General features: G+C 42.6%; 1 protein-coding gene across 1 annotated transcript in view; it reads right to left on the reverse strand.

Moving 5' to 3' along the window:
* taf2 (TAF2 RNA polymerase II, TATA box binding protein (TBP)-associated factor) overlaps positions 1–15762 on the reverse strand; it is a 37494-nt gene that overhangs the window by 11542 nt on the left and 10190 nt on the right. The window contains exons 9-23 of the mRNA XM_084943037.1: positions 14215–14314; positions 13845–13930; positions 13601–13736; positions 13342–13496; positions 12973–13087; positions 12755–12864; positions 11238–11303; positions 10287–10413; positions 8993–9118; positions 6534–6674; positions 5389–5499; positions 4743–4936; positions 4241–4380; positions 3583–3652; positions 2700–2809 (exon numbers count right to left, since the gene is read on the reverse strand). Of these exons, the coding sequence (XP_084799163.1) occupies positions 2700–2809; positions 3583–3652; positions 4241–4380; positions 4743–4936; positions 5389–5499; positions 6534–6674; positions 8993–9118; positions 10287–10413; positions 11238–11303; positions 12755–12864; positions 12973–13087; positions 13342–13496; positions 13601–13736; positions 13845–13930; positions 14215–14314 (1787 nt within the window). The remainder of the gene's footprint in view (positions 1–2699; positions 2810–3582; positions 3653–4240; positions 4381–4742; positions 4937–5388; positions 5500–6533; positions 6675–8992; positions 9119–10286; positions 10414–11237; positions 11304–12754; positions 12865–12972; positions 13088–13341; positions 13497–13600; positions 13737–13844; positions 13931–14214; positions 14315–15762) is intronic.

Genomic DNA, 15762 nt, shown 5'->3' on the forward strand with positions numbered 1-15762 from the left:
TAAAGACAGCATGCTGTGAAGAAAACATGTTCTTGGTTCTGGTACATACAGCGTATATTAGCTGTGGGCGCAGTTCTTGCAAGAACAACTGAGTGAGCATTAGCTGACCTCACCATCAGTGTAATTTGCCCTGCCTGTGGTTCATGGGTAGAGCCCATATCGTGAGAGGAGAAGGAAAAGCTCTTCCCGAGGAACAAAAGCCGTACGGCAGCAGACCAAAACTTAAAGCTCATTAATCAGACACACTGCTGTGAACCTGAGGAGACAGCTGTGCAGCCACAGAGTGAGACTGACAGCAGTGTGAGGCTGTCACGAGACAGAATCAGGTCCTGTGTTCAGGCTGGAAGCTGTGTGCCTACTCCAGCAGCTATTGTGCTTTCTTTCTGTTACACGTATACCGTTCCAGTAAAACAGGTTCACATTAAACATGTGTTCAAATAAGAGTTGTGCTTATGTGCAAGTGCTCCTTGTTAGTCTGCTCTAAAGTTTCATGCCATTTTTTCTACAACTGTATCTGTGTGATGTCACTGAGAGTAGCTATTTATTTCTCCGTCATGGTGAGAATCAGGTTACGGACTTAAGGTTCTTCTCTGGTTCTCTCCGGTTAGACTAAATGAAACTCTCATCATGCTCGTCAGAGACCTGACCACTGTTTCAAAGCTCTACAATGATTTTTAATGGCATCTGTTGCAGGTAATTGGTTTGTACCCATTGCTCAAAGTTTTGGCTGGTATCTCTGACTCGGCACTTCACTGGTTTTCCTCCTGTTTATCTGGAAGGACGTCCTCTGTTGGAGGAAGCGATTTCTCCTTTTACACATGGAGTTCCACAAGGCGTAATCCTGGTTATTATTTTCCGTTTACATGCTTCCTTTAGCCGGTATCATTCTTTTTTTTGGCATTTCTTATTATTTCTATGCTGATGACATTCAGGTTTATGTGGCTTTTAAGTCACATGATGAGCTGGATAGGCTCTGAACTTTGACTCATATATAAAACTATACCAAGTTCCCATTTCTTTAATTTGAGGAATATTTCTAAATCGTGAGCTATATTCTCGTCCTCTGAGCTACACAAAATTGTTCATCCATTTGTGTCATCGCACCTAGAGTGTATCAACGTGCAGATTTTACTTCGGATGCTTTTCACTAGGGCTGGGTTTTGATGATCGATTTATCGACTAAAATCGATTCTGGCTTGGATAACGTGATATCGATTCATTAAAATCTTGATTTTTTAATATGAATTTATTTTGCCCAAAACACCAGAATCTCAGGTGAAACCTCACAAAATTTCAACAACCACCAAACAGCTAAAACAGTAACTGAGAGCAGGAACACGGACTCTGCACAGAGACGTAAACACAAAGCGCCGACGCATCAGAATCAGTGAGCTGTGACTTTCTCACCCGACGGCACGGACACGGTCGGGGCTGAAAGCCGACAGCTCGCTGACTCTGATGTGTCGGCGCTTTGTGTTTACGCCCTTTTTGCGCTGATTCTGAAGCTGCAGGTTTGATCTCTCTCCAAACAATATTGACTGAACCAGCAGCAAAAGAAGATCCAAACTACGCTTCACATAAACATCGTCATGGATTCACTCTGACTTTTACTGTTTTGCTTCCACCAGGATAAAATCACACTTCATGCACAGCTCTCTCTCTCTCTCTCTCTCTCTCTCTGTACTTCAACAACAGTTTCCCGTCTAAAAATCTGTTTTCTTCATTATTCTCTTGCTTGTTATGCACAAGTCTACAGTTGTTTACAGGCTGTCGGCCGCTGTTTTTTCCTTTTACTCACTTTCGAAAAGAAAACCTAATTTCTGCTGTTCAACAGGCTTCTGAACAAATTTAAACTTTTTAAAATTATACAAAATGCAAAACGCTGTGTCTCTAATAAAACCTCTGTAACTTCAGAGGTGATGTTCATATGTTGATTAACGGTTTTCTTTCGTTTTTGATGTACTGCAGAATATTTTTATAAAACCCAGAACAGGAAAACCACCTTCATGTTTTTGTGTGTTTATCTTCAGCTGCTTTGACACAAAGGCCTCTGCTGTGATGCTCACACCTTTGATAAAGTCTGGAAAGTGTCAGCTTCCTTTTTATAGATACAAAAAGATGTAAATGTGCTGATCTGAATTATAATATTTCTGACTGTCTGAGGCAAAATTTCCCAGATTCAAATCGAATTGAATCGAATCGATTCCAGAAATCAGTGACGATACCCAGCCCTAGTTTACACGTCTTCATCCAGGCAGCAGAGAAAAGAGGAGTCTGTACAACCACAATGTCAAGATGACCACTGTAAAGTCTGTTACAATTCAGTGTATGAAAAAGTGTGTAGTATTGTACTATTGTTCTACTGAGGAACCGTGTTGGACAATGACGGACACAGAAGTGTTTTAGCTGAGCTTCTTCTTCTCAGAGCAAAGAGCGACACTATAATGTCATCACTTTACATTTGATCACTTCATCTTATTAGATATTTGTATCATTAAACTCTAATCTGTTCATTCAGGAGTTGAAATTTGCCCTGAAACACTGCACTCAAGAACAAAAAGCTAAAATTTAAACTTACAACAAGAGACTGCATTTGGATTCAATAAAGAGCCATGAACTAAAACCCTGAAGTTTGGGCACACAGCAGAGGCCTGCACAGCAGGGGGCCACTAGCAATGTTTGTCTCGTGTGTTTCTTACCAGAGTTCATGAACTTCCACAGCTGGTCGACCAGAGCTTCATTACACAGAGCCGAGTCTGTTGTCTTGGTGAATGGTGGGTTCTTACAGAGCATACCCAGGATCTTATGTCTGTAGGTCAAGAACAGAAACATAAAATACAGATTTAATAATTCTACATATCAGGTACTCGTGCTCATTCCTAAAATTCCTGAAACTTGCCTGCTGTAAGTTACGTTCAGGAGTACACTACGCTGAATGGGACACATTAAACAAATGTAGAGGAAGAACTTAAGATTGTATTCACAGAGGGATGATGATCGTGAAATCAAAAGAATTTAGGAATATATTAAGTCTGTTTTTAAAAACATCATTATTAATGGCAAAGTTTCAGCCTTAACCCACTAGTTATGGAAGAGATATGATACACACAGACATATATGCTACACTCATTATAGTAACACATAATGATAACAATGTATAGCTCTAAACAAAATGAGCAAAAAGTGTCTTTCTCACTTGTGATGTGTGAATTCACAGCTTTGCTCTAAACAAAAACTTTACAGTCACTCTGTTCCTGCCAGAAGCAGAGAAAATTCTGACTGGCTTTGTTGTTGTTGTTGTTGTCCAGGGGCTAAAGGAACTACAACCTCAGATTTTTATTTTATAGCACAAAGTTGATAAAAATCTCAAAATCCAGAAAAGGCATTTTTATGATATGAGACCTTTAAGTAGAAGGAATTTTAAAGGCTTTTTTCACAGCCACAGATACCCTGACTTTATTATCACGTCAGGCACAGCAGCTGCTTCACTATCAAGACTGACTCAAGGGAATCTCTCATCATATAAAGAAACGCGACAACAAACACTCAAAGAGTGTGAATTTGAGGTGAGTGATGTCTGACCTGACATAGTGAACTGGGTCATTCTGAGCCATGCTGAGCAGCCACTGCAGCTCCGCTGAACTCCGCTCCACTGCAGCACAAACACTCAAGATCACACATGAATCATATCTGTGCTCAAGCCGTGTCAACAACAACATTCAAATTTGCATTACTTAACAGTGTGTCCTTTACCATGCCTCTACATTACGTTCTTGTCCTTTGGTGCAATAAACATAAAGGTAACGTCCATATTTGCACTCCTCAAAAGTTATGGATCACACTAACATTTTCCAAACATGTCTTAAATGAACACTGAAGTCATTTTGTGTTTCACTGTGAACAATGGTGTTAAAAGAGGAACAGTTTATTCATATAGCACCAATTCACAAAAACAGTAAAGTCAAGGCAGCTTAAAAGGTGAAAATCCTGCAATATTAGAGAGAAAACCTTAAACTAGCAGATGATCCACCAACAAATACGTCTGAGAGAACCAGGCTGATCTGCACCAATCAGCTGTGTTATTGCTCTGTTTGATTAAGATGTGAAGAAACCCCGGGCATTTTAAAGACCTAAGCATTCTTATAGCTTCAGTAGAAATGCTGACAGGGGACCACAGGTATCATACTGGTGCTGCCAAATGATTGGTTGCCCCCCAGCAAACGTGTATTATTCCTCCTACCTCTAGTGTAGTCCACCAGAGCTTCCAGTGCAGCGATGCGAAGGTCGACAAAGTGTCCGTACTGAGCGTAGGACTTAAAGAGCGACGGGTCACTTGGTATGTGGCCGTTCTTCTGAAGCTGACGGATCGCTCTCAGACAGCTAGAGACGACAGAGAGAAGGAGTGTGACAAGTTAACAGAGAGGATACAAGCTTCTCTGTATCTAAGTAACGTCAAAACGCTCTTTTCTTTTGTTACACTGAATGGACTGCTTTGTGTCAGACACATGAGAACTATTCAGGCATGTAAAGATGAATATGGACTTTCTGACATCCCCACACGATCTTGTTCTTTTTGCAGAGGGCTAATGTCACCAAAGCAAAAACATTGAAAAGTATGTTCCACATTCAAGTTAAATGTTAAAATAAACATTTCAGTTTATGGGAAAAAGCTGCGTTTTGTATATTTCACTAACAACTTTGTGCTGTAGCGCTGAAACACAAGGACACACTCGGCGTGGTACCTGACAGTGATGGTGTTTCGGAAGCTTGGCAGCAACTTCTCCATATTTAGGAATCGTGTGATCTCCTCCAAGATGAGACGGACATCAGCATTTAAATTGTCCACCGTGCGCACTTCATTGTTGATGCTCATGGCGGGAGTCAGGGAGTTGGTAAGGGCCTCGATCAGATCTGCTCGGTAGTAGTTATCGGAAAACTGAAGAGGAGTGAAAGGATGGGAAAAAGGAGAATGATGAAGAATGTTTATGGATACTTTACAGTGTGGATACAAGGTTTGGAGGGGTTTGTGAGAGTCGCGTGTGATTAAATCACAGCAGGGATGCACCAAAAATGTACTGTTCAAATTCAAACGTAGCTGCTAATCATCTGTCTACAGTTTTGTTCTTTATCTTTTTTTCTAGATGAATCTTTGACAAAAACACCGACCTCTTTATCTGTTCATATGTCGATATCAGTCAGCAGTTAGTTATTACATTTGGCTCGTCATGAAAATCCCAAAATGGTCATCTCACAGCAGACACAACAGATGTACCAGACTTAGCTAGCTCTGCATTTACATCTGCGGCTCCTCTTTATGCCCACTCACTCGACCAGTCAGCAGCTGACAATGCAAACAAAGAGTAAACACATCACTATGACTGAATTTACCTTGTTTTTCCTGTTGTCGTTATACTTGATCAGATCGAGTATAAAGTTGAGGACGTCTTTGGGACAGATGTTCTGCCCATCTCGGAGTAACGCCATGGCAACCGGCATCGTCTGGCATGAGAAACACAAAACAGGCGTCATGATAGCTTTATACTCGATGGGCTGTTCTACTGAAATCTGGAATGACATGTTAAGAAACGGCTCCTCTTGATAGCGGCTCACAAAATATATGATATTTCTAATATTTGCTTTGAACAAAAACATTCATTTAGTGCATTTGGCCACATGTACGTGATAAGAACCCTTTAATGTTTATTTGAGACAAATGTGTTTAACATTAAAACTATAAAACTCATAAACTAAACAGGATATTATAATAATATTTACTCTTATAAAGAGCTTCACCTATGAGCACGAGTGCCATTTCTAAAACACAAGCCAGTCCTTTTACGTACGCTTTCTGACTGCAGTCACATTTGGAGAATTTGTGCCACACACAGAGTATCTCGTAACTGCGACTCTGTCACCTGGCTGTGCTTGTTGCGTTTGCCATAGTCCAGTGTTTATTGTTAATACCCACCACTAGAATTTCTTTGTAGTTGTACTGATACACTTAACATATTTGAGTTATTTATACCGGCCCTGTGCATGTTTTATTTACAAAGTCTACAGGATAGAGAACATATTTATCTTCTTCTTATTATTTTATTCTTCACAAAGTATCTAATTAAGTCATTACGACTGACCACATGACCACTAAAATCCAAAGAAGGCTGTTTCTTCCATCTGCAGTCATTCGTATTTGGTGGTGTGGCTCTGATTTTGGCACACCGGCTTACCCGTACTCATGTGAAGCTGGGGTTGAGGTGGGTTGCAAAGCAGCTTACAGATGAAAGCAAATGTGAGAAGGCTAAAGTGGATTAAACAGGATACCTACATTAGATTTGCCAGTTAGCTGACACACAGCTGACTGTGAATTCATAGTCTGCAAGTTACTAACGCTGTGCTCGAGATAACAAAGACTATTTGTTCAGAGCAGTTATTCATGTGTTAACGATTAAAATCTCATGATGTGACAGCACTTATCGTAAGATAAAGCTTCAAGCTTTTTAATCGGACCATTTAGCTCTGCTTCTTGGCTGTACCTTTTGGAGGAAGTAGCTCTGGAAGTTGATGAAGTTGTTGGTCTTGATGATGTTTGGGCAGCTCTTGCAGCAGAACATTCTGGTGAACAGGGACTTCATAGCTGGTGGACCCTGCCATGTGCTCACCATGGCGTTGGCTATCTGTAAGAATCACAGCGTAACAAAACAAACCACAAGTTACTTTATTACACTTTTAAACGCCTGATTGTGCAGAACTGCATCCATCAGCTCCCCTCTGTCTGCTGCCGTCACAGTAAAACAACAAAGAGAAAAACGAAACATTTCAGATTCCAGCAGAGTGCAGGGAATGAAGAATGTACGGCGAAGTATAATAGCTACAGGAGGAATTTGAGAAACACGAGTGACAAGTGAAAAATGTTCTCGCTTGTATAACAATGCTTTGTCTGTCTGTTGCACTTCGTGTGGTGAGAGCTGAGCTACAAAGTCAACAGCAAATGCACACACGAACAGCTCGTGTGGTTTCCACAGGTATGAAGACCAGCGGCCCCAGTGGTCTATACGCTCCAACAGGATATTGGGGAATTTATGTTAATGTGGTAAAATGAGGGCAAGGGTCACTCATGCAGGATGTTGTCATTTGGTTAGCTGGATAAGGGGGAGGTGGGCTGTCGGATGTGGGGATGCATTCATGGACTGTATCACTGTGTTCGAAGCGTGCTTCCCACATTTTCCACCAACAACACACAACTGATCCCGACCAATCGCAATGCAGCCAAGTCAAGAGAGGAATGTAAAGCCTGCCATACTACAGTCTGTGGTCAGTGTGAGTGTGGATGCCTGAGTGTGCGTGAGCTTTGTGTATACCAAAAGCCATTATCACAGAGTCTGCTGGGGGCTCTGTGGCCAAACGCAGCGAGCTAGTGAAAGAAGCGAAGTGCTGCCATTTCATCCTCCACTCATGCTGTGAAAATATTGGTTCAGGTGGAACCTGAAGGATGGAAATCCAGTGGGGTGAAAGTTAGAACAGACCAAATCCAGAGAACAGAGAATTTCCTGGAGCCACAGAATTATTCAGTCAACTGAGCTGAAGTGCAGCAACATTTAAAGTGGTGGGTGGCCTCGCTAGCTTGGAAACGATGGCCTGTACTCCTGCTGCAGCTCTTTTGTAATAGTTACAATCAGTTACATTTTATTTGGTACTAATATACTAAGTGACCACTGACGTAAATGCAGAAGAAACAGAGGAAAGGCCCCTGTTTTTGTCATCTTTGATTAAAAAGAAAAGTCACACTGTGAAGCTATAGGCTGAAACTGCTCGTTCCTATGTGGATCCTTCAATCAGTCCGCCCAAAACTTTATTCTTAAAACTTTCTCACCTGTTAACACGTTTTCTTTTATACTACTCCCAGAATACCACCCTCCAGTTTCTGTCTGCTGCTAACAATGAGCCATTTCAAACAGTGACACGTGGAGCCAAACTCAGCATGACCACATCGCTTTGCCATATTAACAACATTGCAGGCAATTTATGCTTGCTGTTGTTATTCTAGCTGATGCTGATGACCACCAAAAGTGATGTCATGACTGCTGGCACATAGTGTTGCATACATTAGTGTTGCCTCAGTCTGTAGTTGTGTAACCTGGCTCCTTCCTTGTGCTGGGTTTAGCAGGCCTCTCACTAAGTCTGCGGCAAGAGGAATAAATCCGTCTGTGACTGCTTTGTGTCCCGTCTCTTCTGTACTGTTGTGAAGAGGTGACGTAGCTAGCTTTATAGTAACCTCTAACAGATTCAAGGAGTCTAAACTGATATGTAAGCCCACATTAGCCATTTGGTAATATCGGTATTGGCATTTATGATGGCTGATAAATAATAAAGAGTCAGGAGAAACACCATTCAACCATGTTGTGTTGATGCTGGAGGGTTTGTCCACCAGAGGGCGCTTTGACGCTCCCTGCTGACAGCACGTGTCCCAGCGCTCGCAGACTCGGCCTTAGCGTAAACGAGGAATCCACAACTTGTTGTGAGATTAAAAAACCAACGCCGCACATCAGCAACTCTGTAACTGGAGTTATTAAGGTGGTTCTGTTTGAAGTTACTTTGACGATTTAAACTCCAGGTGAAATCACAAACACACGAACATGAAGGGTTAGAAAATGTGGCTGTGCTGGATCCCACATGACCTGAGCTAAAGCATCCATCTGATTTTAGACGGTGTAAGAAGGGCGCACCTCGTTCCTCAGAGCCGCTGACAGGACCAAACAGCGCTAACTTAATCTCACTGGACAATGGAGCTCAGGTGGATGCTGACAGATGAGGGAAGACTAATTAACAGACGGATGGATGTTTGGGAGTCACTTGCCATCATCTCTATGGTTGTGGCTTACATATTGCATTCAACAGATTGTGGAAGAAGCTGTGCCACAGACGCTTTGCGTTGGCCTTCAAAACCTTTTCATTGTGCTGTTACTGAATCACACACCAACACAGTGACACGTACCTTAGCCAAACAGAAGCACGCTTGCATGCGAACTTTGTAGAAACACTGTTCCTGCTCAAGGATGTCAGTCAGAGCCAGCCTGGAGGCAGGAGTTGGGAATTTTTCAAGTGCTGAGATGGCCTCCTCCTAACAGAGAGATCATTGTTCAATCAGACTTTACACATAACAGCTTAAAAAAAGAAAAAGATGAACATTTACTAAAAAATTGCAGTAGTACGAACAGTAACTTTAACTATGCTAACGTTGCAGTTTTTGTAGCTGCATAACTAAGCAGAAAACATGGCAAAAAACACATTTAATTAAACCATAAAACCGACATTTAAATGAAAGATTGTCCAAACACTTCAAGTTCCTAAAAGACACCTGCAACCCGCATCCTGGCTGTGGCCTCAAAAAAGATTTCTCCACAGGGACGGTTGTGATTTATGCCAGAGTTGGATTCACAGGCAAAGAAGTCAGGAACAAAACCATCATTACAGACTAGAGAACGCGTGACAGCAAGCAAGGATCAGAGGCCTCATTCTTTACCACAAAGCAACATGCAAATGACTTTTCCTGCATGAAAATGTCTGCATGAAACAAAAACCAGAAAGGCTGAGCTCTGTTGCATGGAGAGAAGATTAATTAATGAGAAAACGGCACGCCAACCGTCAGGACTGGACGGTGCCTTGATGCTACAGGAACTGGAGAACTTGACCATGTGACCATCACCATGGAGGAAAAATATCAGGAAATATTGTTGTTTTTCATTTCATCTGCCCGCAGAGGCAGCGCATGTGTGTGAGGAGGTGCACTCACAGTGAAAGCAGTGTGGCTGTAAGTAACAGCAGAGCAGTGAAGACTCTCTCCGACACACGGACACGAGTGCAAGCAAATGTTGTGACAAATAAACACTTTAAATCTGATGCATCTTGGTCCCATTGATACCGTTTAATATGTTTAAGTCTTGTCTGACGTTACATATAAAGAATTATTCACAGTCTCTTCCTTAGACTGATGGATACAGTCTGAATACTTAAACACTGGGCACTCGCTACCTGTTAGACACAGTGATAAAATAATGTTCCGATGCACTGGTGTCATAGTGGAAGTGGAAAAAGCTGCACATGTGCATCACTGTGCAGCAGAATGAAGACAAAGAACATTAGTGAGCTGTGATTTTAGCAAATAAAGGGATTCCTTTATCAAATCAATTTTGGAAATGACAACTCATTAGAACTACAGGCTCATCTAACACACAGGGGACTGCTCTTTAAGGCCGGTGTGGAGCCCTGCATGCTTACTGTTAGCCCACCTGTGCAACAACATCCCTCTCATAGCGCAGCTGATACTGCCACATGAAGTCAGCCTGCTCAAACTCCACCTTCCTCAGGATGGACATGTCCGGGTCGATTCGGATCCACAGGAGGGGAGAGTCAGCACTGCAGACGAATGAACAGACACGGACACCGTATATGTTAGACAGATGTATGCATTAACTTGGCAAGACAATACTCTTAGGCTGCGTTCACACTGCAGGCGAAAGTGCATCAAATCCGATTTTTTTGACCCTATGCGACCCATATCCCATCATGGTGTGACAGTGTGAACGGCACAAATCCGATATTTTCAAATCCGATCTGGGTCACTTTCGTATGTGGTCCTGAATCCGATACATATCCGATGTTTTAGAAAGCGACTGCTGTTTGTTTTACATCACTGACACAAGACAGACGCCAAATATCAGCGCCGGAGAAGACATCGCGAACGCTTCCTGTCCATCCAGTGTAGATGTCAGTGAAACTGTTGGGAAGACAACGTTGGAGAAACGTGAACATTTTATTTGTACTGTATAATCTGCAGATTCTGACAGAAATCTGCAGCTATCCTTTGAAGCACCGCTCCTCTAAAACAGCAATAAGGATCATTATTAGGTTATTTACATTATTATGTAAATAACAAAATAACTTAAAGCAAAAATTGGGAAACGTGAAGTCCGAAGTCTTTATATTAAGGCCATCAGTCACAAAATACTGTTTGCTCTGGGTCTAAACAGAGCGCGTCGTGTGTGACGTCTGCTTTTGTGCATGCGGCGCTTTGAGCGTTCACACTAGAGCGCGTTTGCTGTCGCATTTTATTTGTAGTGTGAACGAGCAGACAAAAAAAATCGGATTTGATCAAAAAATCTGAATTGAGCATCAAGACCTGCAGTGTGAACGTAGCCTTAATCACATAGCAGCAATGCATCACAGCAGTAATGTCTTACTCCATTGCAGATAAATCCATGTCAACTTCCTCTCCATTCATCAGAGGGATCTTCTTTTTCTTGTTTCTGCAAACAGAAATCACATCAGTGACCCGACACCAAACACTCCCAGCCTGATATGACAGACGCTCTCGCTGAGGAGAGAAACAAAGCATCAGAACAAAGACTGGAAACATTCGTATATATTAGGAGGAAACAGTGAAGCCACAACCTTCTTCTAAGTAACATCAAATGGTGCATCTGAAAAGTATCCACACGCTTCACTTATTCCACATGCTGTCATGTTATTCCAAAATGGATTCAATTAATTTGACCTCAAAATTCTACACACAGTAATGACAAAGTGAATAAAGTTTGTTTAAATTCTTGCAAATTTATTAAAAATAAAACAACAAAAATTGAACACATATATAAGATTTTACAGCCTTTCCAGTGACACTCAAAACTGAGCTCAGGTGCGTCCTGTTTCTACTGATCAAGAGCTTCTACAACCTGACTGGAGCCCAACTGTGGTAAATTCAGCTGAGCATGGTTTGGAAAGGCACACAGCACAAAGCAAGCCATGAAATCCACAGAAGGCACAGAAACATTTCTGCAGCATTGAATATTTAACTATCCAATCAGACATATGTGGCAGAGCGGCCAAACAGACGGCACTCCTTAGTAAAGTCCCGAAGGACTCTCAGACGACGAGAAACAAAATTCTCTGGTCTGATGAAACAAAGATTAAATTCTTCAGCCTGAATGTCGAGCGTCATGTCGAGCAAAACCAGGCTTTGCTCATCAGTTGGCCATTACGATCCCTACAGTGGTGCCAGCATCACGTTGTGGCGATGCTTCTTGGCAGCAGGAACTGGGAAACTAGTCAGGGCCGAGGTAAAGATGAATGCAGTGATGTACGGAGACATCATTAACCTTCAGAGAGCTCTGCTTCTCAGACTGGGGTGAAGGTTCATCTTCTAACACAGGGGTGTCCAACTCCAGGCCTCGAGGGCCGGTGTCCTGCAGGTTTTAGATGTGTCCTTGATCCAACACAGCTGATCTAAATGGCTAAATGACCTCCTCAACATGTCTTGAAGTTCTCCAGAGGCCTGGTAATGAACTCATCATTTGATTCAGGTGTGTTGACCCAGGTATCTAAAACCTGCAGGACACCAGCCCTCGAGGACTGGAGTTGCCCACCCCTGTTCTAACAGGACAATTACCCTAAACACTGAGTCAAGATGACAAAGGAGGGGCACCCAACCAGAGTCCAGACTTGAAGTAGATTACACATTTCTCAAAAGATTCGAAAATGGCTGTACACCATCAAAGCTGATGGAGGGTTTGCAAAGAAAATAGGAGAAACATGCCAAGCTTGTAGCATCAAGCACTGGCAATACTTTCTGGATGCACTGTAGCACATCTCAGTGTTAGCAATGCATGATTTTCAGGCGCTATAACAGCAATAATGTAATAGTGTCCATTGTAATACACAAGCCAAGCCCGGCAGAGGAGAGTGACGCAGTGTCCGGTACCTTCTGCTCTTTGAGTGGCAGGGAATGTCGTGTTTCAGGCTGTTCTCTTCTATCTGCAGCATGTGGTTGAAGGAGCCGTCCAGCTCTTGTACGGTCACCTTGATTGGACCCTGCAAGGAAACATTCAAACACAGCAAAGAACGTAGCAAAAAAAGTCAGACAATTTAAGCCTGCTTGGGTCCTGACAGAGTGACAAGGCACAGGGCTGTAAGACTCACCACATATTTCTGAGTTCCAGATGATGTGTAGTCCTGACGGATCTCCAGCTCCAGCACGTTCCTCTTTCGGTTGAAGGCAAAACTGCCGAAGAATTTCACCACACTGCTCTGATCTCTGCATATGAACGGTTAAGACTAAAACCCTCCAAACAGTCGGAGGTGTCGGACCCAGTGGATAAAGACTCATATCATATTTAATGCCAATATTTGAATGTTTTTATTTGACTGTAATCGGTTTCACATGATGCTGCTATACGCGTTTCATATTTGGTTATTTTCTTTCTTATTTACTGTTTCCAACACTGCAACCTCCACCTGCAACCTCCTGCATCCGTCTGCAAACACAGATCTGATTGCGATAAAGGATACACCCACTGTTTGATGAGGGGGCCTATGTCTTTGCCAGAGACGTTGGAGATGGATTTGAGGAAGGCATGAGTGGACAGAAGCATCTGGCTCCACATGTGACTCTGGTACTTCTGAGACGAGGCTGTACTGGCCAGACTCAGGAGCTTGTTGAAAACCTAAACAATAACAAAAGGTTAATGAGCTAAAAGAGAGAATATGTTTGAAAGTGAAGCCCAACTGAAAATACTGACACACACACAAAAGAAAGGACCCAGCTGACCTGCAACATGAACTCCATGCTGATCCTGTTTTCGATCAGCCTCATCACCAGGTGTGCCTTACACTGGAACATCTTGTAATACTCCCAAGACAGTGTGTGGGGGTGTTTAATGGAGAAGTGAAGGTGGGGAGTTGGACTAAAAAGAGAAGAAAGTTCAAAATCCAACAAATGATCTGGAATTTATACTCTGAGTATTATGAGTAAACACAAAACTGCTTACACTTCTTAGAATCTAATATCTTACTTGTCTTTCTCTTTCCCTCCACTGAAGGTGGGGTGCAACAAGACTCCTCCCATTTTCAGCTCATACTCCACAATCTTGTCCAGCTCCTGTGGGCAAAAACGAAAGGTATGTTTTCTGTATCAGAAAGAGATGATAATGAGATTTATTATCAACACCAACATTATTCGATCTGAGCATGTTTGACGTTCCATCAGGTTCCACCAAAGTTTAAAAATGTAATCAAACTTTCTAGATATAGTAAGGCACATTTCTAGTTTTGTGTCTGTACAGCACCACAGTTAAATCAAACACTCAGTATGTGACTGAAGCTTTAACTGTATTAACTGATGAGGAAGCAGCTTTTACAGGGGAAGATTTATGAAGCGCTCACCTCTTTGATCCAGTGCCGATACTCATTGACTCCAAAGGTCTTCTTCAGGTAGAGACCGTAGATGTACCCTGAGATTCCTTTCAGCACCCACTCATCAGCCCTACAGAACAGAGAACATCTCAGGCTGCTTCGCTCACAAATGACAAAACATCCCAACTTTCTTCCAACGTTACTGTGAATGAATCATAGTGAAATTCCAGCATTTAGATACAGCAACGATATTAGTGACAATTCAATTCAGTTTTATCACTGCAACTGCAGTCACCTCAAAGCGCTTTGTATTGTAAGATAAAGACCTTACAGTAATACAGAGAAAATCCCAGCAATCATACGACCCCCTGTGAGCAAGTACTTGGCAAAGTGGGAAGGAAAAACTCCCTTTTAACCAGGCTGGGAGAGGGGCGGCCATCTGCCGTGACCATGTGGGGGTGAGGGCTCTTCTTCCATCCTTCCTCCCTCACTGATATGCACTCTTTCATCATGCCCAAGCATAATAAATCATTTAAGACCACACTTGTTGCTTCTTCACATTTTAATAATAACTTTTACAATCAGGGCACTTCAAGGATGGAACCTGGCACCACACTGCTCTCATTAATTTATCAGCTTGGATTTATTAGCTTGTTAAAAAAGAAAGAGAGACACAATACACTTATTCAGCCTCGGTGGTTTCCCTGCTTGACACTGAGCTAAGTCCAGCCTGGCACACACGGCACAGATGACTTCATCACTGTATGTCCTGGAGTCAACAGTACACTGTGTGTTTTCTTAAGTATTTTCTTTTTAAGTTGGGTCATGCTCAGGGCGATAATTAAGTCCTAAGTTTGGATTACCTTCCTTTCATCCTCATAGCTGTAAGACACCTTTCTTCAAGAGGAGTCCCAAAAACAGCACAACAGACAGTTTCATTTCTCAGAAAGTCTAAGGAGGATCATCCCGTGCACACACGGAGCAGCGATACATCGGAAAAGGTCGTGTTTTTCCAAAATGCATAACCAGTTTAACCAATACGTTTCATATGCCTTGTATGTCTGATGGGCTGCTTAGCTTAGCCTGTTCTCAATTATAGCCCTCAGTTAACCCCCCTGCTCTGATTAATTGCTAGCAGGCCGCCATGCTTTGTTAAAATCAAAGACATCTGACTTTTTGTGAGGTTTTTCCTTACACAACAGCAGCCAGCTAGCCCAACAACATAAGCAGATCAAGGCCCCACATCTGATGTGTGTTTGGAGGTCAGTGAGGAGAAGGCAAAGTATGGACGGTGAATGGAAGATGGCCTGTAGGGTAAAGGAGGGACACACAGGGGTAGACACAGCACAAGGTGCACCTGAGACTGTTGAGGCCTTTCTGACGGGCCTCTTAACATAATCAAGCCCCTCAGAATCCCTCAGTCTCTCACGGACACTGACCGCACTGGCAGAGCTGCCGAGCGGCGCAGCGATCCATCATGCTGGAGGATACAGTTGTTCAGGCCAGGACCGGCCCAACTTCTGACTCTTGGTACTGACAGAACAGCCTTGTTCTGCTGTAAATCTCTCATCAGCAGGC

Source organism: Perissodus microlepis, chromosome 11 (assembly GCF_051167445.1).
Source record: "Perissodus microlepis isolate ML-2025 ecotype Zambia chromosome 11, ASM5116744v1, whole genome shotgun sequence".
Lineage (NCBI taxonomy): Eukaryota > Metazoa > Chordata > Actinopteri > Cichliformes > Cichlidae > Perissodus > Perissodus microlepis.